The 23892-nt window shown below is 40.0% G+C and overlaps 1 protein-coding gene across 3 annotated transcripts; it reads right to left on the bottom strand.

The window, feature by feature from the left end:
• Positions 1 to 3110: 3110 nt before the first annotated feature.
• SLC46A3 (solute carrier family 46 member 3) lies at positions 3111 to 22955 on the bottom strand. Of its 3 annotated transcripts, none has more exons than XM_087436243.1 (6): positions 22806 to 22955; positions 21875 to 22089; positions 14439 to 15309; positions 12467 to 12550; positions 6610 to 6766; positions 3111 to 4367 (listed from the first exon to the last, which is right to left on the bottom strand). In XM_087436243.1, the coding sequence occupies exons 2-6, from the start codon at positions 22061 to 22063 to the stop codon at positions 4283 to 4285; spliced, it is 1386 nt and encodes a 461-aa protein (XP_087292369.1). In that variant the 5' UTR covers positions 22064 to 22089; positions 22806 to 22955; the 3' UTR covers positions 3111 to 4282. The 3 variants fall into 3 exon arrangements, with proteins under 3 accessions (XP_087292369.1, XP_004435348.1, XP_014646733.1); XM_004435291.3 differs by having other exon boundaries at positions 22477 to 22912; XM_014791247.2 differs by having other exon boundaries at positions 22772 to 22912.
• Positions 22956 to 23892: the final 937 nt, after the last annotated feature.

Below are 23892 nucleotides of genomic sequence, written 5' to 3'. Positions count from 1 at the left end.
ATGATCATGTTGTTTTTTTCGTTGAGTCTGTTAAGGTGGTGCATTACCTTAAATGATTTTCAAATGTTGATCCAGCCTTGCATTCTCTGGATAAACCCCACTTGGTAAAGATGTATTATATTTTTTATATATTGCTTGATTTGTTAATATTTTGTTGGGAATTTTTTATTCATGTTTATAAGGCATGTCAGTCTGTAGTGTTGAAATAACTTTCTAGGCCCACGATGGAGCTACTCCTGCCCGGTGTGCCACGTCAACACACTCAAACTTAGATAACTTGCATGTCCTGGTAAATGCTTTTCTTGACCAGAAATGCAGTATATCCAGTCAGCCAGTCCCCAAGTGCCAAGCCAACTACTTCCTTGGTCCTGATTCTTTATGCTGTAAAAGCTTCCCACCTTTCGCCCCATTTTGCAGTTCTCCAAATGGAGACTGTCTGCTTCATGAAGTATTAAATATTTGAATCACCTAAATTGTCTCCTTTAATCACTTTTTTTAATAGCAGTTTGCTTTTCTTGTAATTTCTGTCTGGTTTTGCATCTGAATAATGCTGACCTCATAAAATGAGTTGGGAAGCGTTCGTTGCTTCTCTTTTCTGGAAACACTTGTGTAGAATTGATTTGTTTGTTCCTTAAATGTTTCACAATGAGACCATTTGGTCTGGGTCCCATCTTGATCATGTTCTAGCTACATATCATCCCCAAGAAAGCAGTCCCTAAGTGATGATTTGAGGCTATGTACTTATTCTGTTGGTGTAACCAGAATCAATCTGGCTCAAGGGACTGCCTCAGATTAATCAAGTGAGACTGATTTTTCAAGCCCCCACTGAGCCAGGCACTGTACTAAGAGTTTTATATTTACACTATTTTATGTATTCTGTAACCTAAAATGCCAGTATTTACAGTGAGGGACATACCTCTCCAGTAACCACAATATGTATGTCCTCCATCTAGAGCAGGCGTTCTGCCGACTACTGCCCATGGGCCAAATTCAACTTGCTGCTTGTTTTGTTTATTGGAGCACAGCTATGCGCATTCGTTTATGTGTGGTCTGTGGTGGCTTTGTGCTGCAATGGCAGTTAAGTAGTTGTGACAGACTAACCCACAAAGCCTGAAATATTTACTCTCTGGCCCTTGACAGAAAAAGGTTGGTGACGCCTGATCTAAAGCAGTGATTCTCAACCCTGGCCACATATTGGAATCACCTGGAGAACACTTGAAAAAATACTGATGTCTGCCTCCCACTCTCAGAAATTCTGATTCAGTTGGCCTGGGTTGGGACCTGGGCATTGGCTGTGTTAAAAGCTCCCCAGGTGATTCTACCTGGCAGCCAAGACTGAGAACTACTGACCTAGAATAAGGCTTGGTATTTGTATTTATTTTACTGCTCATCCTACGCAGATTATTCTAATACAAATTTAGAGCTGAGAAACACTCATCTAAGGCGGTAGTTTCCAGATCTGGATGTGTATCAATCCCTTGGGTAGATTTTTAAAATAGATTCCAGGACCCTACTCCAAATCAACTGAATCAGAATTTCCAGGGATTTTTAATTCCTCCAGTGGTTCTGATATGTAGGCATTTCTTTAAAAGAGGACTGAACCTAGGGCACCTTATTCTTATTAGTAAGATTTTTGGGTATTGAATGAGTAACCAGAGGATTATTTAGGGAGCATAGGCGTGGAGAAAGGGATTTCTTGAGGATGTGCAATGCAGGCTATGGATGAGCCTATTGAATAGTCCAGCCTCATAGAAATAGAAATACACCTTCCCTAGTGATGAAAATATTCATTTCTATTAGATATGGTGTATCTAACCCCCCTTGTACAGTGCTGGATAAAAAGGAACATGTTTTTCCCTTGTTTCCCTTTATCTGGATTCCAGAAAGACAAGTCATTCCATTAATAATTTTTCTTCAGATAATCAGGTCACATTATGAGAGATTAGATATCTTTGTTTTTGCATTTCTGTCTTGGCAATATACCCCATCAGCTTGAGTGTTTCTCTGGTGTCTTCAGCATCACATTTACTAATCATGTCTTTGAATAGAAACTTTGGAGATGGCTAAGCTCATTCATGCTATATTATTACCCTGGGCCACCTCAGTTCAGTCCTCTAATATATGTACTACATCTCAAAACAGTTTTTGCTCAGTTGAAAAACCATCTGTTAATCCTTCAACTGTATTATATAATACCATCTGTGCTCTGTTCAGTTCAGAGGAATGTGTAAAATCATGAAAGGTTGAGCTGGAAGGGACTTGATTATAGACTATCTTGTCTAACCTCAAAAAATGCAATATTGTAGGCAATTTAGTTGGGTACAGATAGTGCTGAAGTGTTTTGGAGGGGCACTGCATACTCTATCTGATTCACTTCTCGATATTGAATTTATAATCTGTCATACGTCTACCTCAGCAGTGCCAAGTCCATCCCTGTATAATGCTGTTTCTTAGTAGCAGCTGAATAACCATGGGCAAATCTCTCTGAGACTTACCTTCATTGTCTGAGAAATGAGGAAAATGAAGATCTACTTTGAAGGGTTATTAAGCATAAAATAAGGTGGTATAGAAAACACTGTGTAAACTGTAAAGTACTTTTCCTTTTGGTTTGGGAAGAGCATTGAACAGGAAGGAAAAAAATAAATAAAAATCAATCAATCAATCAGTCAATCTGTCTATCTGAGAATCAGTTCTTACATGGGCTCCCAGCTCAGAAGGAATGTCTTGGAAATAAGAATTTCTAGTATTTTAAATTATGAATGCTATTTGCTAGTCAAGCAATCATTCATTACCCTACAGAAGAAAGCCCTAAGCAATGCTATCAAACAGAAGACTGTATCTGCTTTCAAGAGATTACAAAGAAGTTCATCATCTAGTTGTCCTTTAAGACATCTGTGTTATTACATAAGGTAACTTAGAAAATGGGAAGTATTGAAGGACCTGTGAAAATACTATAGACCAACATAAAAAGTGTATGGGCTAGAATATTTTTCAATTTATTTGCAAGGCTGGCTTAATGACTATGGCATGATATGAGTGGTTACTCTCATAATGCATTAAATATTTAGCTTTAAATTATTTTTACAAGTTAAAACAAAATTTTCTAGTCATTTAGTTCAACAATCATTTATTGAGGATGCAATAAGGAATCAAAGATTGTCGCTGTCCTCAAGGTGCTCGTTGTCAGGGGAAACAAACATTACAAGACAATGGAAAATGCTGGGATGGAAGTAGACACGGTGTTATGGGAGCCCTGCAGGGACGGTGGGGAGGGACGTATAGGAATAGGGAAGAAATGTCAAGAAGCCTACCCAGAAGAAGCAATGTTTTTGCTGAGACTTGAAAGTTTCAGTGTCACGAGGAAAGAAGGGCCAATGGAAGTGTGTAAAAAGACAGGAGACATGAGAGAATGTGGTGTTTTCAGGGACCAGGGTGGACCCCAGGATGAGCTAAGGCAGTAAGAAATGGATATCCTTTGACAGAAATAAGGAATGAATATTGGCTTTATAATATTAATTACTTTACTTCACAATTAGCTGCTTACTCAGTTTTTACATTTCTTTGGAAACAATTTTATTTATAATCTTATCTTTTTCTAGTCACCCCTGTGTGACATACAGAAATATTATCAGGCCTGTCACTGATGAAACATATTAGGAAAAGTGAAAATATATATTCTTTAAAGTGCTTCCCTTTTGAGGATTTTGCATCTAGTAAAAGCTGTGACTATCAATAACACCTTGATGGATTCTATAAAACAAAGAATTACCTAAGTAGCAGTAAAATTATATTATAAATGTTTGAAACTTCCATCATTATATTCCTATCAGTGAATGATTCCTCATGATTTTCAAGTTATGCCTTCAAAATGCTTGAGAGAGGTCACCCTTTTTGCAGATGATGAAACCGAGGTAAAGAGATCTCCTCGGTCTCAATGTGAGAGACTGGAGTATGTCAGGGAGATTATTGCTTTTGATTGAATCAAGTTTCTTAATCCCTCCTTCTACTATTAAGTTTCATCTTTTGTAAGTCCAAAACTGGGAAGTGTTTTGAGGTTTGTTCTTCTGTGTATTGGAAATACCTCACGTGACATTCATAAAGTGCTCAAAGTGCGTGGTTCTGTAAGAAGCTGGAGCCAGCGGCTGTTGCTCTGACTGTTCAGCTTAGAGGGATGGACATGTAGCATTGATTATTCATGAAGTATGGATTATGGAGATGGTTTATATTCTTCAGAAATCAGAGTAGATGATATGTGCATTTGGCTTTTTAAAATCACAATCAATCAACTGTCAGAAGTGTCTTCACTGGATTCTTCTTGTATACAAAGTACATAGCCTTCTTCATTCCAGCTGGTGCACTTGACAACACTGCCAAAGCAAACAAGACATTTTAAAATTGTGACTAAGGCAATACATAAATAATCTGTATTCCATCTTTTCCCTGGTTACATGGCTTTTAATGAATTAGGCAAATTATGCATAGAAGGAGCATACTGCTATTTTGAATCCAACTGACTCGTTATGCATAATGTTCTGAATAAAAAACTACATGAATTCTTCCTGTTCCAGATCCCTAAGATGTCCATCTATCCCATTGTCTACTCTGTGTAGTTCTCATAAAATAGTTATAACTAAAGCTATTACTGAAGTTCATATTCAATAGCCATAACCGAAGCTAAGACAAGACACCTGCAAATAATTAAAATAGCATGTAATTTTAAAAATATTGAACAGTATAGGATTAAAAAAACCTCAGAAAACCATCTACATTTATATTATTAGAAGCACTATTAAAAGGATAACTAACTACCTTTTATCCACCTGCATTAATTTTTCTAACTATAAAAGTAATATATGTTCATAACAGAATATTTATAAGTATATGAAGAACAAAATTGAAATTACCTATTATTCTACTCCCTGTGTATATGCAGTTCTTATTAAAGTCATTTTACATGATATGGATGCACCATCATTTATTTAACCATTCTCCTATGGTTGGCCATTAAAAATTTTTTTTGCCATAATGAACCTCTTTTTTTTTTTTTTTGTGAGGAAGATCAGCCCTGAGCTAACATCTGTGCTAATCCTCCTTTTTGCTGAGGAAGGCCAGCTCTGAGCTAACATCTATTGCCAATCCTCCTCCTTTTTTTCCCCCAGAGCCCCAGTAGATAGTTGTATGTCATAGTTGCACATCCTTCTAGTTGCTGTATGCGGGACGCGGCCTCAGCATGGCCGGAGAAGCGTGCGTCGGTGCGTGCCCGGGATCTGAACCCAGGCCACCGGTAGCGGAGCAGGCGCACTTAACCGCTAAGCCACAGGGCTGGCCCTGAACCTCTTTATATATAAATTTTTAGACATTACTGATTATTTCCTTAGGATAGGTTTCTAAAAGGAATCACTGGTTCAAATACTATGAACTTTTTAAAAAAGCTTTTGATATCTGTTCATGAACTGCTTTCCAAAAATCATAGTGCTGAATAACACTACTACCAGCAGTGTATAAGACTGATTGTCTCATCATGTGCTCACTAGCACGGCATGTATTTTTAATTTTGCCGATTCAATAGATGAACAGTCACTTTTTAAAAATGATATCTAGTAAAAATAACTTTTTGTCAAAATTACACCAGGAACCATAAATGCTATTGTATTCTGTCTTACACAGATCTAGGAATCTGAATTCAACTGAGACAATGTATTGAGGTCCTACTATGAATAAGACATGGGCCAGCCCTTTTAGGAGTTCACAGTTTTGGTAGAAGGCTTAAAGCCTGTGCGCATAGGTACCATTCTTCCTTACTCACAGCCACATCTACACGCCTGACGGTTGGGCCCCACCTCATATTGATTCCCATCACCAAGCTATGCTATCAGCCACGTGGAATGGGCAAAGCCCAGAAGAGACAGATGAATGAGCTCTCAGCTCAACGCTTGGGCCCCACAGAACGTGTCAGGTATATTTGCTTGAGTGTTTTAGCAACCATTTACCTAGTTGATGTACACATTTTGTTAATTGAAAAACAAAGGGAGAAACAAATATTTCTCTTAAGTTTATGCCTCTGGTCTATCTTTTTACTCTATGTACTATTCATAAATAGAATTTTGTACTTTGTATTTATTTGGATGTTTTACATTTAAAAAAAGAGTAATTAAACAAGCCAACTCTTTGGACCGAGACTTCTTCATGGTCAGTGCCTGCTCTCTGCTCTTGTCGTTTCTCTAGGAGTCCATATTAAAAGATGTCTTCTTATAGTCATCTTTGGCCATCAGAGGATATTGTACTCTAGGAAATCACAGTTTGAATTATTCATCTCTATTCTTACTTGCTAATTTAATCAAGTGTTCATATTTAAAGAGACAGGGGGTAACTTGTCTGAACCTTTATCTATCCCAATCTTTCTTTCTCCTAGTTCTGGTCAGCTGTGTCATTGTCTCTTTCTTCCTAAGTCTCCAAAATTATTGACAGATATCTTCACGTCTAAAAGTTCTTGAGAAAAGTACATCCCAAGGCAAAACTTCAACAGATCTATGTAATTTTACCGGTGAGGTTATGGAATTCATTTAATCCAGCTATCCTTTGATAAAATGATTTAAAATAATTACCTACCATAGACTGACAGCTGGAATTAGTAACAGAACAGCAGACAGCAGAAAGGTGAAGCCTGGGTACCAAGCAACAGTGGCTGAATAAATTCCATTAAAAGTGGAAACTGCAGTGACTCCACCAAGTGTTTCTAAGAAAGCAACACAAGCAAACAGGGTACCTGTTTGGGGTTGAGGTGTGGAGGGAGAAAAAGAGAAGGCCGAGTTACAAAACAATAAACAAAAACTTGTGGAGAAAATTGTTACTCATTGAAAAGAGCAAACATGAAGGCACTGCTTGGTGAATGAAAGCTGTTCCCTCAAAATCCCTAATAAGTCAGTAACCCATTGTGCAGGTGAAGAAACTGAAGTCAAGAGTTCTCCTTGGACTTGATGTGAGAGATGTTGAAAACACAGTACAGCCACGCGCCACTTAATGATGGGGACACGTTCTGAGAAATGCATCGTTAGGTGATTTCGTTGTTGTGTGAACATCATAGAGTGTACTTGGACCCATCTAGGCCATATGGTCCTAATCTTGTGGGACCCGTCATATATGCAGTCTGTTGTTGACCTCAACGTTGTTGTGTGGCGCATGACTGTAGTTCCAGTGTCAACAGGGCAAAGCTGAAAGTTAACAGCAGCTGACACAGCTGAAATCTGTGTCTCTCTCCCCGCCACAGGCTCAGGCATAGCCACAACTACCCACGATGTTCATGCTGCAATCTCCCACTTCCTCTCCCAACCCTAATCTGTGACACTCTGTGGGCAGGATGGCTCTGAGCAGGCAAGGTTCCCCTCCAGGGACCTTTTGAAAGGTAAAGTAATCATTTTCATCTGCTTCTCAGATCTGGCAAGAGTGACAGCTGCAGGCAAAGAGAGATGATCTTCTTATCATACTTTTTGCAATTTGAATTTGATCCCTCCCTCTAAAGTGACAACAAATGCAGTCACCTCAAGATTCCTGTATGTTTGACTCATCAAGTAACTACCCTGTGCTCTAGTGAAGGCTATGCCACAGTTTAATGTGAAGTGATTCTTAGAACATATTTTTCTGTCTTACCTGCTTGCAACTGCCTGCGCTCTGAGGTGGCTTACAAGATTAAGAAGAGGGGGATCTGCTGCCCATCACACTTGCCACACACCAGGTTTGGGAAAGGGTAGGCCATGGAGCATCGTTCAAGAAGCATGAGATGGCTGCATGGTCAGTCCAAGCTCACAATCAGAGAAATGGTCATTATTCTACTAATTTTTAGTTTTGTCTGGAATCCAAGACCATATCGACTGAAGAGTTAAACCTCCAAAAGACAGGCTGGCCATCAGATGTAGCTTTCTTCCTCCTTGTCAAGTTTTACATCACTATACAAAAAAATTTGAGGCCGTCTTCAGCTCTCCATGCCTTCCTCGGTATAAGTTCCTATGTAGTTTCTGCAGACTCTACCATTAAGCTATTGTCCTTATTCCCTACTTTGCCAAGTTTACTTTTCCATGATAAATTGTAATGCATTTTTCTCATAAACACTGCAAGTTGTGTAAATAATTGTGTTTGATTGGACTGATAGGAAAGAAAAGACAAGCTTGAGGCTCACCTTTCATAACTGGGGTATGGTTCACATGTCTATACTCTGATTTTCCCCATGGCCTTGATCTTTCAGACTGTGTACTGATTTTTGTCTATTTAAACTTTTCACTGTATTCTACATATTTTCGTACATTGCTTCAAATTCTTCACTGAACAATAGGACACATGTTCATAACACAAACGTCTCTCTGCGGAAGGCTGTGTTGTCATTTATGTTTCTTCTTTCGACTAAAATGAAAGCTCCGTCAACGCCAAGTGCACACCTGCTTTGTTCACCGCTGTGTCCCCGGGGCCGAGCTGTCCTGGCACATGCTAGATGTTTATGACGTATTTGTCAAGTGAACGAATAACAGCTTCATTGAAGGCGCAGTTATCAATCATCAAGTAGCATGTAGACTTACTGCCTCCATGATTTATGAGACTACATTAAGTCAGTTTAATTAGGAAGAAGTTCTCTTACTTGCCTAATTGCTTTATTATTTTATTTTATTTCTGACCCCTGATATAGCCAGGGATAATGCCGTGGAGGACAGACCACATAGTACTAGTCCTATAAGGCAACGGTGTGAATCCATTCTTGCTGGGAAACTGGTCAGGCAGTGTTGGGTTTTGACATGAACAACCACACTATCATGAAGTAGCTTTAGCTTGTTGCTGAACTTCCCTGAGCAGTTCAACTTGCTTAACAGTGGGACTGGATTGGATTAAATAATAAATGCAGTTTAGTTTATTCCTAAACTTTTTTTAATCCTATAGACCTCAAAAATCAAGTCTGTTTTTACTGTTTTCCATTTTGTAATCACAAGGAGTACACAGGTGAGGACAAGAGGTAGTCCACGAGGGCTTTAGCTATGGGTTTCACAGCTGGAGAGAGCACAGAGACTTCAAAATAATTACCAAATCCAGTGTCCTCCCCTTTCTTAAGATAATAGAGATGGTGACAGACATATGAAAACCTCTGTAGCATTTCCCTTCCCCTCTGATTATTGTAAAGTGCATAATGTTTTCACAAAAATATCCATTTTTAAAAAATAAAGAAGGATGAGAATACACTTGGTTATGGAAATTTCGACACCATCAAAAGGATTCCTTAGTTTGCAGTTAAGAACAAAGTAATGATACTATCCTAGAACAGTAGAATCATAATTCACAAAGCCAGCACAATTCAGAATAAGAAATGCCAACATGTAAGCAAAACGTTTTAAAATGTTGCTATGTTTAACAGTATGAAATGATTTTTTAAAAGCCTTTATAAATTAAACCAAATATAAACAAAAATAAACTATACATTCTGACAAGTCTATTTTAGCTCTAAGTCAAAGCAGGTAGATTTTTCTTTTTTTCTCCCAATAGCTTTATTGAGAGAGAATTCACATACCGTAAAATTCCCTCTTTTAAATTGTACAATTCAGTGTTTCTTAGTATGTTCACAGAGTTGGGCAACCATCACCACCATCTGCTTTTCGAACATTTTCATCACCCCAAAAAGAAACTTTGTACCCATTAGCAGTCACTCCCCTTCTTCCCAGCCCCAGCAAGCACTAATCTAATTTGTCTCTATGGATTTGCCTATTCTAGACATTTCACCTAAATGAAATCATATTTATATGATAATATGTGGCCTTTTGTGACTAGCTTCTTTCGTTTAGCATAACGATTTCAAGGTTCATCCATGTTGTAGCATGTATCAGTACTTATTTCTTTTTATTGCAAAATAATATTCCATTGGACAAATCTACCTTTCATCAGTTTATGGACATTTGCATTATTTCTCCTTTTTGGCTATTATAAATAATGGTGCTGTGAACATCTGCGCACAAGATTTTGTGTATGTGTTTTCCCAAGAGAGATGAAAATGTGTCCACACAAAATCTTGTACGCAGATGTTCATAGCAGCATTATTAGCATATACCTAGGAATGGAATTGCTGAGTCATAAGGTAACTATTTAACTTGCTGAGGAGCTATCAAACGGTTTTGTAAAATGGCTGCATCATTTTACATGCCACCAGCCGTGTATGAGGGTTCCAATTTCTCCACTTCTTCACCAACACTTCTTATGCTCTTTTTCATTTTAGCCATCCTAGTGAGTCTCACTGTGGTTTGGATTTGCATTTCCCTGATGGATAATGATGTTGAACATTTTCTCATGTGCTTATTGGCTATTTGCACATCTTCTTTGGACAGATATCTATTCAAATTACTTGCCCATTTTTAATTGCATTGTCTTTTTGTTGTTGAGGTTTTTTTTTGTTTGTTTTGTTTTGTTTTTGGTGAGGAAAATTGGCCCTGAGCTAACTTCTGTTGCCAATCTTCCTCCTTTTGCTTGAGGAAAATAGTCACTGAGCTAACATCTATACCAATCTTCCTCTATTTTTTTTTTTTTTTTTTGTATGTGGGATGCTGCCACAGCATGGCTTGATGAGTGGTGTGTAGGTCCGAGCCCAGGATCCAAACCCATGAACCCCGGGCCGCCGAAGCGGAGCGTGCAAACTTAACCACTATGCCACTAGGCTGGCCCAGTTGTTGAGTTTTAAGAGTTCTTATATATTCTGGATACACGTTCCTTATCAGACATATAATTTGCAAATATATTCTCCCATTCTGTGAATTGTCTTTTCACTTTCTTGATGGTGTCCTTTGAAGCACAAATGTTTTTAATTTGGATAAAGTCTAATTTATCTATTTTTTCTATTGTTATGTTTTCAGTGTCATATCTAAGAAACCATTGCATAATCCAAGTAAGCAAGTAGATTTTTACATGCTATAGTTTTTATATCCTAAGTAATTTTCCAGTTAATCATTATCAATCTATAAACAGCTGTGTGAGTATTACAGCCACATCTTATGAATGGAAAAGAATCAAGAATATATTTTTTAATTTATTGAATCATGCAGTCTTCTCCAGTGTTGACTAAACTGCCATAAATAGAATAGCATAATTACAAATTATTCATAAACAATTAATATGAACATTTGCACTAGGCTAAGACATAAAACAAAGGAAAGCTCCAAAGTCTAATAATATTCACATGAAACAAATGGGAAGGAGGACAACCCCATATGCCTAATATCTAACTAGTAACTCGTTCTAACTAGAAATTTAATTTTTGTTTTTCTTCTGTACTGGTTATTCTCTGCCCACCCCTTCAACTGTTTGATCTTCGGTGGTCTGCTCTGTGCTTGGGAGGCTGACCCCACAGATTATATGATTTGACTTCCTTGCTGGCCTGACTTCCTGTTGCACTTGGTCCATGGGATCAGGGAGGAGAGAAAGGCTGTGATGTTTCTTCTCTGCTCCCTCCCTATTCAGGCCATCCTCTCTGGGTGCCTCCACACTGCCCACTCCTCTCTCCTGCCCTTCCTTAAAGTCTCTTTACTGAACCAGCTGAGTGGGATCCTGTTTTTGCTGGGACTCTGATTCAGGCCCAGCTCTAACATTTGTGAGGGCCAGCGTAAGAATACAATTAGAGGCCTACATATTATATTCTAAGTATTTAAAAGTTATAATTCTGACTAACAAACTGTTAACTAAGATATGTTCTGCCTCTCTACTCTGAGAAGTATACCTTCGTAATGATTTGGACGGTCAGACACAAACTTAGAATTCCCAGGCTTTTTAGAGTTCCATGTAGGTACATGACAGCACTGGGAGAGCTGGCCCTCAGCCCTCGGTTCCCAGCCTGCAGGCTGCAATACCACCCCCAGCACACCCCCCTCCGCTCCTTGTGTTCTACCTCTTGCTCTGTCCTGCTCAGAAAGGATCATGTACACATGGGTGTAGACACCTCACCCTGCAATTCCAAGGTTGAGCCACACCCTCCTATAAAGAGTCACTTCTTGGCTACCCCTTTGGTCTAGAGGTAAGCACACTGGGGTCACAGTCCACCCTCAGGAAGAAGGGCCTGAGGAAGAGGATCATCAAGGCACTCACGACATGAGCTCAGGGCTGTTTGGCTGGGAATTATGGGGACCCAGGTACTCAGAGTGTTGTCTAGAAGAGGGGAGGTGTTGTGGGTTCCCAGTGGGCATTATCAGCCTGGCCTGAGGTCTCCTCTCCTCTTAGGGGGAGGGGAGGGAGCATGTCCAGAGCAAGCCTTCTAAAGCATGAGGCCCTGGGAGGGGCTCCTTGCGTGAATATAAGCCTCTTCCTAACATAGAGCTTAGCATTTAATTCAAAAAGAGTTCTGTGCAGGAAAAGGGTTGTAGGAATATTCTGAAGGATCAAACATTGATCTTACAAAAATTTCAATTGGTACAGATTATAGATTCATTATATTCCTTAAGCAAATCAAACTCACCTTGTTCAGTAGAATGAACCACTTTTGACATCATGGACCGTAGAACAGAGAGTGGCACAATAGTGAAAAGGAACGGCAGCCTGACTGTGAGAGAAACGACCAGAGTCACTGGCTGAGTCAGAAAACTAAGGGCCAATTTTAAATGTGAAACACTTTCTAAATATTACATTTTCTTTAAGCATCCTGACTCATTGCATCTAAAGACTGCATTAATTAATTGCAGAATTCTGTTTAATGAATTAAGATAGACTTATAGATGGGTCAGTTTAAGGTTAGTTTATTCTCCAATTCTTTTTCCAGTGCTAAGAACAACAAGAGTTCGTGGAAATTTTAGGTCCAGATCTATATAATCTGCCAATTGGGAATGAACTGCTATTTTCCTAATTATTGTAGTAACCCAGGTTACTACAATTCGCAAGTTGTGACTATTAATCAGTTTTTTTGTTTGTTTTCTGTTTTTGCTTTTTCAGACTTGGCATTCTTAGCGTTAGCATTCTTTTAATATATTGATTCACTTATTGATAAATTGGTTCTTTATTTTCTTGCTGGTTTATCTCTGTGTCTGAATAATTTCCTGAACACAAATTGCCTCTCCTTTTAAATTATGACCCTCAATTGTCTATAACATTTTTAGTTATATGATAAAATAGTAATATATTACATTTGCAAATCAATTTAAAGTTTTCAGTGTGTTTTCACATCTATTAACTTAGTTGGTCTTAGCACCTCTAAGGCAGATGGAGAGCTGGCATGTATTGAATACTAGGCATTGTGCTAAGTGCTTTATAGTTTTCTCTTCTAATATCTATTATAACCCTCTGAATTAGGGACTACTATGCCCATGCTACAGATGAAAAAATGAGAGCTCAGAGTAGTTAAGTAACTTGCCCACCATCACCTAGTACTATAGATGGAAATGAATCCCAATTCTGTTTGTCAACCTGGTTCCCTGCCAAGTAGCAAGAGGTTAACACTACCTTCGTAGAAAAAGACTAAATTGGACCTTACAGATCCCTTAGCCCTTTCAAATGCAGGATCTCACTCGAGCCCTACAAAAATCACTCATGAGATAGGTAGTTAAGGAAGTGGTCCAATTTGCCCAAAAGTGATTCATCAAAAGCCAATTCATAAAATGACTGACTTGCTGAAAGATCAATTTGCAAAATCTTGTCTTAAAGAGTTTTATTTTTTAATATATTCAGTGAATACACATTTTTCTTATAAATCTTTTGAGTATACTTTATATAATTGTCTTAAAACTTTTTCTTTTTTTTCTTTTTCATTTTTTTGTGAGGAAGATCAGCCCTGAGCTAACATCCACTGCCAATCCTCTTTTTTTTTTTGCTGAGGAAGATTGGCCCTGGGTTAACATCCATGCCCATTTTCCTCTACTTTACATGGGACAATGCCACAGCATGCCTTGACAAGCGGTGCATCGGTGCGCACCCAGATCTGAATCTGCAAACCCTGGGCCGCCGAAGCAGAGCACACACACTTAACTGCTGTGCCACTGGGCTAGCCCATCTTAAAACTTTTTATGGAAAGTAGCCTTCTTAGCAGTATTTTAAGAAACACTCAAGTTAGTGAAAGCTATATTGAAGAATTGATTCACAAGAAGAATGTTCCTCAAAATAATTTTTTGGCTAATTTGCAAATTTGGAAAATTGTGGTTGTTCAGTGAATTGCTTTTTTTAAAACAAGTTGGCTTTCAGCCTCTGGCAAACTAGCTTTTAACAAATTACCTTTAATTGAACTAGAATAGACTCATCAAGGCACTCACTGGACGTGAGCTCAGAGCTGTTTGGCTGGGAATTATGGGGACCCAGGTACCCAGAGTGTAGTCTAGAAGAGGGGAGATGTTGTGGGAATGCGTTAGAGAATTTTATATTAAAGTTTTTCATCCAAGAGACTAAATTCGTTTTATATAAACATCAAATACATGATTATTTCTAAGGCTACATTTGTAACTCACCTAAAAGCATCATCAATGTTGTTCTGGCAAAAGCAGTCATAGCCATTCCCGCCATGGTGGTAAAAATTCCAATGAAGGCCATGTGAATATCTTCCATACAGTAAGAAAAAAGCCATATTCCTAGGAAACTAGTCAAAAAAGAGATACTACCCAAAGCTGATCCATAACCTATATAAACTTCATTCCAGCAGAGTGGTGAATCCAATTCATAAAGGATAAAAATGGGAGAAGTGCCAATTACCACAAAAAAATAAGTGATCGTTGTAAAAAGTAACAAACAGAGCAAACACCGTCGTTCACCAGAAGCATTTTTGAAAAGCATGTAAGCTCGGTAAAATAGGTTTTTAAAACTTTCACTACATGATATGGAAACATTCTGAGATGAAGACTCTTTCATTGAATCACCAAGAAAAAATAAAATATAAATCAAGTTAACAGTAAGAGTCATAGTAATAATTAAAAACGACCATACAAAGCCTAGTTCTCTAATAAAATAGCCAGAAGACAGTCCTGTTAATCCAGTAACAAGTCCAAGTATAAAGTCAATTATAGCTATTCGAATTGTTCTTTGTTTCTGTTCTTTACATTGATCAACTATGTAGGCAAAACAGGCTCCAAAAAATGTGGTATAATTGCCACAAAGTGCACCAATAAAGGTAGATGCAATCAAAAGCTGGAATGGAAAGGCAAAATAGGAAAGCAAACAGAGCCAAACACTGGTTGCAAGGGCACCAACAGAAGATAAAATCAAAGGGAATTTTCGTCCTTGCTGATCACTATGAGACAGAAGTATGAACGTAGACACTAGACCAGGAATTAACCCACTTATGTCCATCTGCAGATTAAAAAGAGACACTTTTTTCTGAACTTCCTGCAAAGAAATAAAAAGACAATGTTTACAGAGGTTTAGACAACATATGTAACAGTATCACGGTGCAGACTGTCTTGACATGGCCAGTGGGTCAGCGATGGGAATCTCTGGCACATGGATTTGATACAGCTTAACTCTTCATCCAGTTCACAAAGCAAATATCAAGAGGTGATATAATCATCAATGCTCAGTCATAATATTCAAGTACCACGGTGGGGACTTCAACCCATAAAAATAAAAATGTGTGTATTGATGTGTGTCTGTCTTATATAAGAGCATCCATAGACCCCAAGGCCTCCGGGACTGGCCATACAAGGATTTTTCTTTGTTCTATGAACAGTTAGCACTAAGAAATCATGACTGCTGTTTAAAGCAAGAGCAATACCCTTTCCCATGATGTATCTTTCTGTCTACTCTAAAGGGGAATGAATATCACATGTAAATGTCATATCTGATAGACCTTTATTTAGGAAGGGCTCAGTTGCCCTTTTTACATGTATTTCCACAAATAGATTACTGAGAAACTTATTCTTTTATTTACTAAAAATTAAAATAAAACCCAAAGAGGAGCTTTGCAGTGAGTAAAAGTGATAGTGTGCCATGAACTGAGGAGTGAGATAAACTCAGTTCCCCTGAGGACCAAAACTATTACGTACACACACAGATTGGCAGATGTAACAATTGTTAGACTAACTATTTGATGGGAAGAATTTTGGGTGATTTAAAAGCATTTTCTCTTGGGTCGGCCCAGTGGCGTAGTGGTTAAGTGCACGCGCTACACTGCAGCAGCCCAGGGTTCAGATCCCAGGTGTGCGCTGACGTGCCACTTGTCAAGCCATGCTGTGGCGGCGTCCCATATAAAGTAGAGGAAGATGGGCATGGATGTTGGCCCTGGGAGGATTGGCGACAGATGTTATCTCAGGGCTAATCTTCCTCACTAAATAAATAAATAAATAAAAATAAAAGCATTTTCTCCTTGCCACTTTATATTTTCCAAATTTTATATAAAGAGTATGTGCCATTTTTATAATGGGGATTACTAAGCTTATTTTAAAACAAAGATCTATTCCTATAATATTTAGAAGGCACCCTACACAACTGATGAACCATCAGAATATCAAATACTAAATTAATGGTTTTTTAAAATAGTGAGCCTATTTTTATTTTTATATATTCATGTAATTCAAGCAATTCCATGTCGCCAAGAAATGTTCTCGTCACTCAGACTCAGAACTTCAGTCATCTTGCTTCTAGCCTTTCCCTTCACCCGTGCCCCCCAAGACAATCTTTCCTGCTCCGCCCAGTGCTTCTCACACCCTTGACCTTCTCTATCATCCCATAGTTGCCACTGGAACGACAACGCTCGTTAGTTTTTACCTGGACCGCTCTGGCATCTGCCTGGTGTCTATCCTATTCAGTATATAACGCCAGGCTTCTCACTTTGCAGATCACGTACACTAATGCTGGGAGCATCTTGCCAAAGCACACTTTCAGCATGGCTTTCACCCACCTAGTAGCTTCAGTACCACCCCACTGCCTGCTAGAGTATTTAAGGTGCCATGTGCCCCAACCTCACTTTTCAGCCTTATCCCCACTCTCTCCCCAAATACCCTCTATGTTCCCGGCACAGTCCATGGTCCAACCTGGATTTCCCTGAGATCCCCAAACAGATGTAATCTCGTCTTCCTCTGAACCTTCTCATGTGACAATTATCATTCCCCAGTTATACTTTTTTGCATAATGATTAAGAGCTTGAGCTCTGGAGTCAGATGAATCTGGATTCAAATCCAGTCAGTTCTTTACACAACAATTAGAATGATCTTTAAAAACACACATCAGCTCATGTCACTCCTCTGCTCAAAATGCCCCAGTGGCTCTCCTTACATGAATAAATCCAAACTCCTTGCCATGGCGTTGGTGGCCCAACATCACGACTTCTCTGATTTCATCTCCACTTCCTTACTCCTCTCAGCTGACTCCATGCTCATTCGCTTTTGTACTTGCTGTTCCCTCCGCCTGACTATCACACAGCTCACTTCTTCAATTGAAAGTCATCTCCTCAAGAGAAGGGAACTCTCATACACTGCTGGTGGGAGTGCAAACTGGTGCAGCCACTATGGAAAACAGTATGGAGATTCCTCAAAAAATCAAGGCTAGAACTACCATATGATCCAGCCATCCCACTGCTGGGTATTTACCCAAAGAACTTGAAAACACCAATTTGCAAAGGTACATGCACCCCTGTGTTCATTGCAGCGTTATTCACAACAGCCAAGACTTGGAAGCAACCTAAGTGCCCATCAAGGGACGAATGGATAAAGAAGCTGTGGTATATATACACAATGGAATACTACTCAGCCATAAGAAACGACGAAATCCAGCCATTTGTGACATCATGGATGGACATTGAGGGTATAATGCAAAGTGAAATAAGTCAGAGGGAGAAGGTCAAATACCGCATGATTTCCTTCATTAAGTAGTAGATAATAACAACAATAAACAAACACATAGGGACAGAGATTGGATTGGTGGTTACCAGAGGGGAAGGGGGGAGGGAGGAGGGTGAAAGGGATAATTCAGTACATGTGTGTGGTGATGGGTTGTAATTAGTATTTTGGTGGTGAACATGATGTAATCTATGCAGAAATAGAAGTACAATGATGTACACCTGAAATTTTTACAATGTTATAAACCAATGTTACTGCAATAAACAAAAAATTTAAAAAAATAAATAAATAAATAAAAAAGAAGGAAAAATAAATAAATAAATAAAATAAAATAATGATTCAATCCTCCCCAAGTGATCTGCAGATTCAGTGGCATTCCAATAAACATACAGAGAAATTTTGGAACCTAAGTAAGCAGAATCTAATGTGTTTTTGTATGAAGAAACATGCAAGAAGAATGGAGACATACCTGGAAAAGAACAAGGGAGGAGACTTACCAAACCAGATATCGAGAACTGCTAAATCTTTTTATATTAAAATGATATTATAATTAAGATACTGTCTATAAGCACAAAAGCAGGAAAACAGAATGGAGAACTCAAATTAGAGTGAAAATGCATAAAATGTAGCTCCATGCATCAACATGGATGAATATTACAAATGTGATGTTGAGCATAAATCATATCATCAAAGAAACATCATTATTCCATTTACATAAGGTTCAAAATTATATAAAAATGAGTGACATATACTTTAGGAGTATATTCACATATGATAAAACTGTAAAGTAAAAAAGAATAAGAGATACAAAATCTGGAGAATGGTTCCCCGTGAGGAAATCAAGAAGGACTGGGAGAAGGCACAAGCACACAGCAAAGTTCTAAGAAATTGGTCATGTTTCCTTGCTTCTGTTGTGTGGTGGGATTAGAGATGATTGCGTTGTATACTCTTTATGCCTCCCTTCACATACGTTGGAAATATTGCTTTATCTCTTTATAATAAAAATTGAGATTTAAATTTGAAAAAAAAAAAAAAAAAGAAAGTCATCTCCTCAGAGGGGCCTTCTATGACCAATCACTCAATCCAAAGCAATCCCACTCACACACTCACACATACACACACACGCACACACACGCTCCAATGCTCTATCCCCTTTTCCTACTGTATTTTTCTGAGGAGACTTACCACTCCTTGACAGGACATGACACTTTAACTGATCTACTCATTATATGCCTTCACTACAACCTCAGCTCCAGCAGGGCTGGAATCTTGTCTTCACTGCGTGTCATCAGCTCCAAGAACACTTCTTCCCAGAGTAGGTACTCAATGGATATTGATTGGATGAATGAATAAGCAAGTAAAATAGGCCTCTGTAACTCACCAGCTGTGTGATCCTGACCAAATTATGGATCTCTATAGCTGCTTCATCTGAAAAGAGGGGATAACAGTCCCTACCTTGCAGGCTGTTAAATTTAAATTTAAAGTAAATATAATGTGCTGGGCACAAGGCCATAGTACATGGTCAGTTTTAGCTGCTTCATTTTCACTAGATCAGACTTCTTGAGCACATCTCTGTATCTCCTACAGATATGGTAGCCATCAAGTGAATATTTATTGAATAAATAAATGAAACAGTTATCTTTTAATCAACTTCTCAACAAGATGTTCCAGTTTTGGGTTTCTCCTCTCATTTCCACCCCTTCACCCAAGTCCTGTCTTCTCCTTTCTATCTACTGTCATTTCTAACCCAATCTTTTACACAGACTACTCTCCTCATCTGTAGTCTATGTTTTAAAATACAGATTTTAAAGACAAACTCAAAGCATATTTCAATCATACATCAAATTTGAGACATAAGAAACAAATTGTTTTGTGTGTCTATACCTTTTAAACTCTGGAGAATTCTAACTGTATAATATATAAGGGTAGAGGGGAGAAATCAGAGTAAAAAAAAAAATCCTATTCCCTCTCCAAGACTGAAGAGAATGACAACGTACTGAGACAGGAATAAATTATGGAAAGTAATATCAATTTTAAAGAAGTCACAATTTCACAGGCTAAAATGTATATATTAATTCCAATTGAGTAGAAAATATTCCTGATCTGCTAACAAGGGATTGTGTTAGTTATTAAAAGGTTAAATAAATAAATTCCCAAGCAAGAACAACTTCATGCTCTGTTGGGTAACCCTAAGTTGTCTCCTCTAATAGCAGAGTCCCTATCTTGAGAGCTGCCTGAAGAGAACAGACCCAATGGCCAATTTAATACATCAAAACTAATGAGTTAACAAGGATGGAGTGGTAAGGGGCTTAAAAATTCCTTCCTCCATAAAAGTCAACAAACATGCCTAGAATTCCCTGTCTCTTCACCGTTAGCCAAGAGTTCCCTTCCCACAGCCCTGTCATTTTGTTAAAATGTCCTTTCGAGATTAATCTCATTGCCCCAGAGAAGTATATAGAGGTACCTTATAGTAACAGGGCTCAGAAAACTTAAAGATTTGAAAAATAGGGTAGATCAATGTTTATTTATATGAATATATATATATCTTAACCCCAAATGGGTTGGAAAAAAAAGATTTTCATCCAAAAAATAGACTTTCAAAATGTTAAATATAAGTGAAATAGCTGAGTTTATTCTTATATTTGTACCCTGAAATTCATAATTTTTTTTTGGTAAGGAAGATTGGCCCTGAGCTAACATCTGTGCCAGTCTTCCTCTATTTTGTATGTGGGACACCACCACAGCACGGCTTGATGAGTGGTGTGTAGGTCCACACCCAGGATCCAAACCTGCGAACCCCGGGCTAGCAAAGCAGAGCGCAGGAACTTAACCACTACGGCACCGGGCTGGCCCCTGAAATTCATAATATTATCTTGCATTCCAATACATATGTACGTGTGTGTATATTTTTTATGTAGGAAGGATAAATAAATATGGTATAACAGTAAGAACATGATCATATTATGGACTCTTCTTACACACAATTGATCTCTTGGGAGAGAGGCAAGAAAAATCTGAGCTGAAAAAAAATCATTTAGGGACAATCTTTCTCAGCAAAAAGAGGAAGATGGGCAACAGATGTGAGCTCAGGGCCAATCTTCCTCACACACACTAAAAATTCATTTATTTTATTAGGGACTGACCCTGTGCTATGTGATCTCTCATTTTTAGGATTACATTTCCAGACGTTAAAGTCCTGTCCTTCTCCATCCCTCCCACCGCTCCCTGGGGTCTGGTGAAGGAAAGCACAGAATCAGATACAGAAACTGATGAGCCTATGGAAACTTCTCACTCCCTGCGAATGACACATATGTAACAGAAAACATTCTTGAAGGGAGATAAAACCTCCAGGTGAGACCTTTGGCCCCATCTATTTTTATGACCTCCCTGTAGGCCAGAACCTTGATGTCTGTGTGGCTGCCCAGAAATAATCAAGAAAATTTCTCCCATGGAAATGAGGAGAAGAGTAACAGCAAGGGCTGTGCCAAACAACCAGGCCTCACCCCAGCAAGGGTATGCCTGACACCTGGGGAAAACACCTTGGGAAGTGCTAGAGCCTTCCTTCTGGGGCCCTTTGCTATATTCCCCAGGGCTCAGACTCATCTCTCAGTCACACCTGAATTCTCTTTGACTGAGGAGAAAATCTTAGAGCCAGCAGGCAGGTGACCCAATTCCCTTAAACTCTTCTGGTCCTTTGACTGGGAAGGCAGCGCCACTCTTTTGCCATCACAAAATATCCCCAAGGGGAAGAGTTCAAAGTTTGTAAGTAGTTTGTTTTTGAGGCCAACCTTCCAGCCGACCTTGGTCCAACTTTCAGGCTTTTCTGGGGGAAGGAGGAAGGAGACAGCCACAGAGGAGATGAAACTGCACTGAAATTTTCTGAGAGAAAGGAGCAGAGCCAGTGTCACAGCAGATGGAGAGTTTAAGTAGAAGAGATAGAATAAAGGTGTCAGGAAACTTCAAACAGATGAGAACTGAATAAAGGCTCTTGATTTGAGATTTAGGAGTTTTATGGTGATCCTTGAGATCAATGTATGACGAGTGCAACGTCCTCTTTCACTTAAAACCCTATTACACATTCCCTTTTTATTACATTTAGGGTTATTTTAATTTCTTACCTCCTGGAATGCAAAAATTGGGCTGCTTTTGTTTTTTTCACACTCAGAAATATTGCTATCAGATGCAAAACTGTAGTTGCCTGTTTCTTCCCATATCCTCCTGTACACATATTGTGTTACCAGTGGACTGCTCAAAGTCGTAGCAAATGCACTAAGGCAGATGGCAGGTTCTACCAAAAAAATCCTCATTTTGCTTGGGTAGGAAGCTGAATTCTCTTAAAAAGAAAAAAGAGAGATAATCAGTTGCATTCTTGCCTGAGAGGTTAGATTTTCAATGACGGGGAAATTAGAGGAATTTTGTGGAGTAAACAAGCAAACCAGGGAACAGAAAACAGGAAGCACTTCCTAACCTGAGACTGTCACACTTCCCATTTTTAAGAGTAGGACATTTTACGGCTGAAACCGCCTTTAAGGTGATTCTTTGAAAAGTCGTCACCCATTTTGGCTATCCAATGATCACACCACAACAATGAAGTTCCTCTGAGGACACTACAGTTGGCAACTGCTTGTTATTGTTATTCTGCTACTTGCTAACAGCGGACAGGAAGGGGGCCTTTTAAAAAGCAGCTCCCAATCGTAAAGGCACTTTTTTAAAAACTCACCCCACGGTTACAGTCTTACTGCCAGGCTAGACGCAGGTCTGACTATTTTCGGGGCCCGCACTCCCTGGGGGCTGTCCCCTCTTTGGGGGGCCCTGCGCCCCCGCGGCGCCTCCCGAGCAGCAGATGCTCCCGGAGGCATTGAGCGCCGTCCCGGGGGAAGGGGGGATGGGGCGAGGAGGGGCGGGGTCTACACCGCCGCGCCGGGATGCGGAGGGGAATTTCCCTTGAATTACACCAAATACACCTGCCGGCGAGACTCAAGCCCCTATTTTAAAGCAAATCGAGGAAGGCGCACTTCCGCGTCCGGAGTGACAACGGCGACAGTTTACCGCGCAGCCCTCGCTGGGTCCTCGGCGGCCCGCGGCCTGGGCTCAGCGAGCTCGGGAGGCGCCGGCAGGGGCTCCCCGGCGGCGGCGGTCTGTCGGCGGGTCGGCCGGTCTGCAGGCTGGCGGGTCGGCGGCGCGGCCTGCGCTCCGCGCTGACTCAGCCCGGGCCCCGGGCCTCGCCGCCCGCGCGCCCAGGAGGCGGGGCCGCTGGGGGCGGTCGCCGCCTGCGCCGCCCCTGCCCTCCGGCTCTCCCGCGATTGGGCCGGGTGGCAGGCGCCCCCGCGGGGATTGGCCGCCCCACTCCAGTGCCCCGCCCCGCAGGCCCCCCCTGATGCCGCGCCGCGGGCTCCTGCGGGGGCTCTGCAATTGCAGTGTTTCTGGGTCCGAATGTCGTTTTTCACTGAAGCACACAGGGGATCTGTTGCGAAAGTACCATATTTGGGATGCAGCTCCCTGTAGCATCCCGGTCAGCTGGGCAAGTGCCCTAAGAAGAAACACAGGAGAGGGGGGCGGGGTAAGGGGCCCCCGGGGAGGGCGAGCACGAGAGAGTGCTCCTAGCGAAGAGTTAGCCTGAGGCTGGAATGTGGTCGCTGGCTCTTCCTCTTGGTGGAATTATTTCATCTCTGTGCACCTCCATTTCTTTATCTGTCAACGGGGATAACAGTCTTACAGGATTGTTATAATGAAACTCTCAACCTGTGTATACAGCATAGCCCTGGACCATAGGAGCGACTGTGAACGCCCTCCAACAAGCCCACCAGGAACACACCCGAAGTTGAACGAGTTGGATCTATTACTTCTTGTAGCGAGGAGAAATGCATACAGGGGGAACCAGGGGGGGGATGTCGGTAGAAGGAAAAGCATTTAGATGTTCTCTCTTATGGGCAGGAACAATTACTATGCAATACACTTGCGTGCTTTGCTGTCCCTACTCTTCCGCATGAAAAAGAAAACCAAGACTTCATTTATTCTGATGCATATCTCTATGGAGATAACAATCACTATGCAAGTCTTCCCCCCCCCAATTAATGTTAACTGCTTGTGTAGGTATTAAATTAAAGAAGCCTTAACCAACTGTAACTTGGAATCT

The sequence above is a fragment of the Ceratotherium simum genome, chromosome 10, assembly GCF_057802395.1.
Source record: "Ceratotherium simum simum isolate JZ-2026a chromosome 10, ASM5780239v1, whole genome shotgun sequence".
NCBI classification, from domain to species: Eukaryota; Metazoa; Chordata; class Mammalia; order Perissodactyla; family Rhinocerotidae; genus Ceratotherium; species Ceratotherium simum.
The sequence above is the reverse complement of the archived record's forward strand: the minus strand, read 5'-3'. Positions and strand labels throughout refer to the sequence as shown.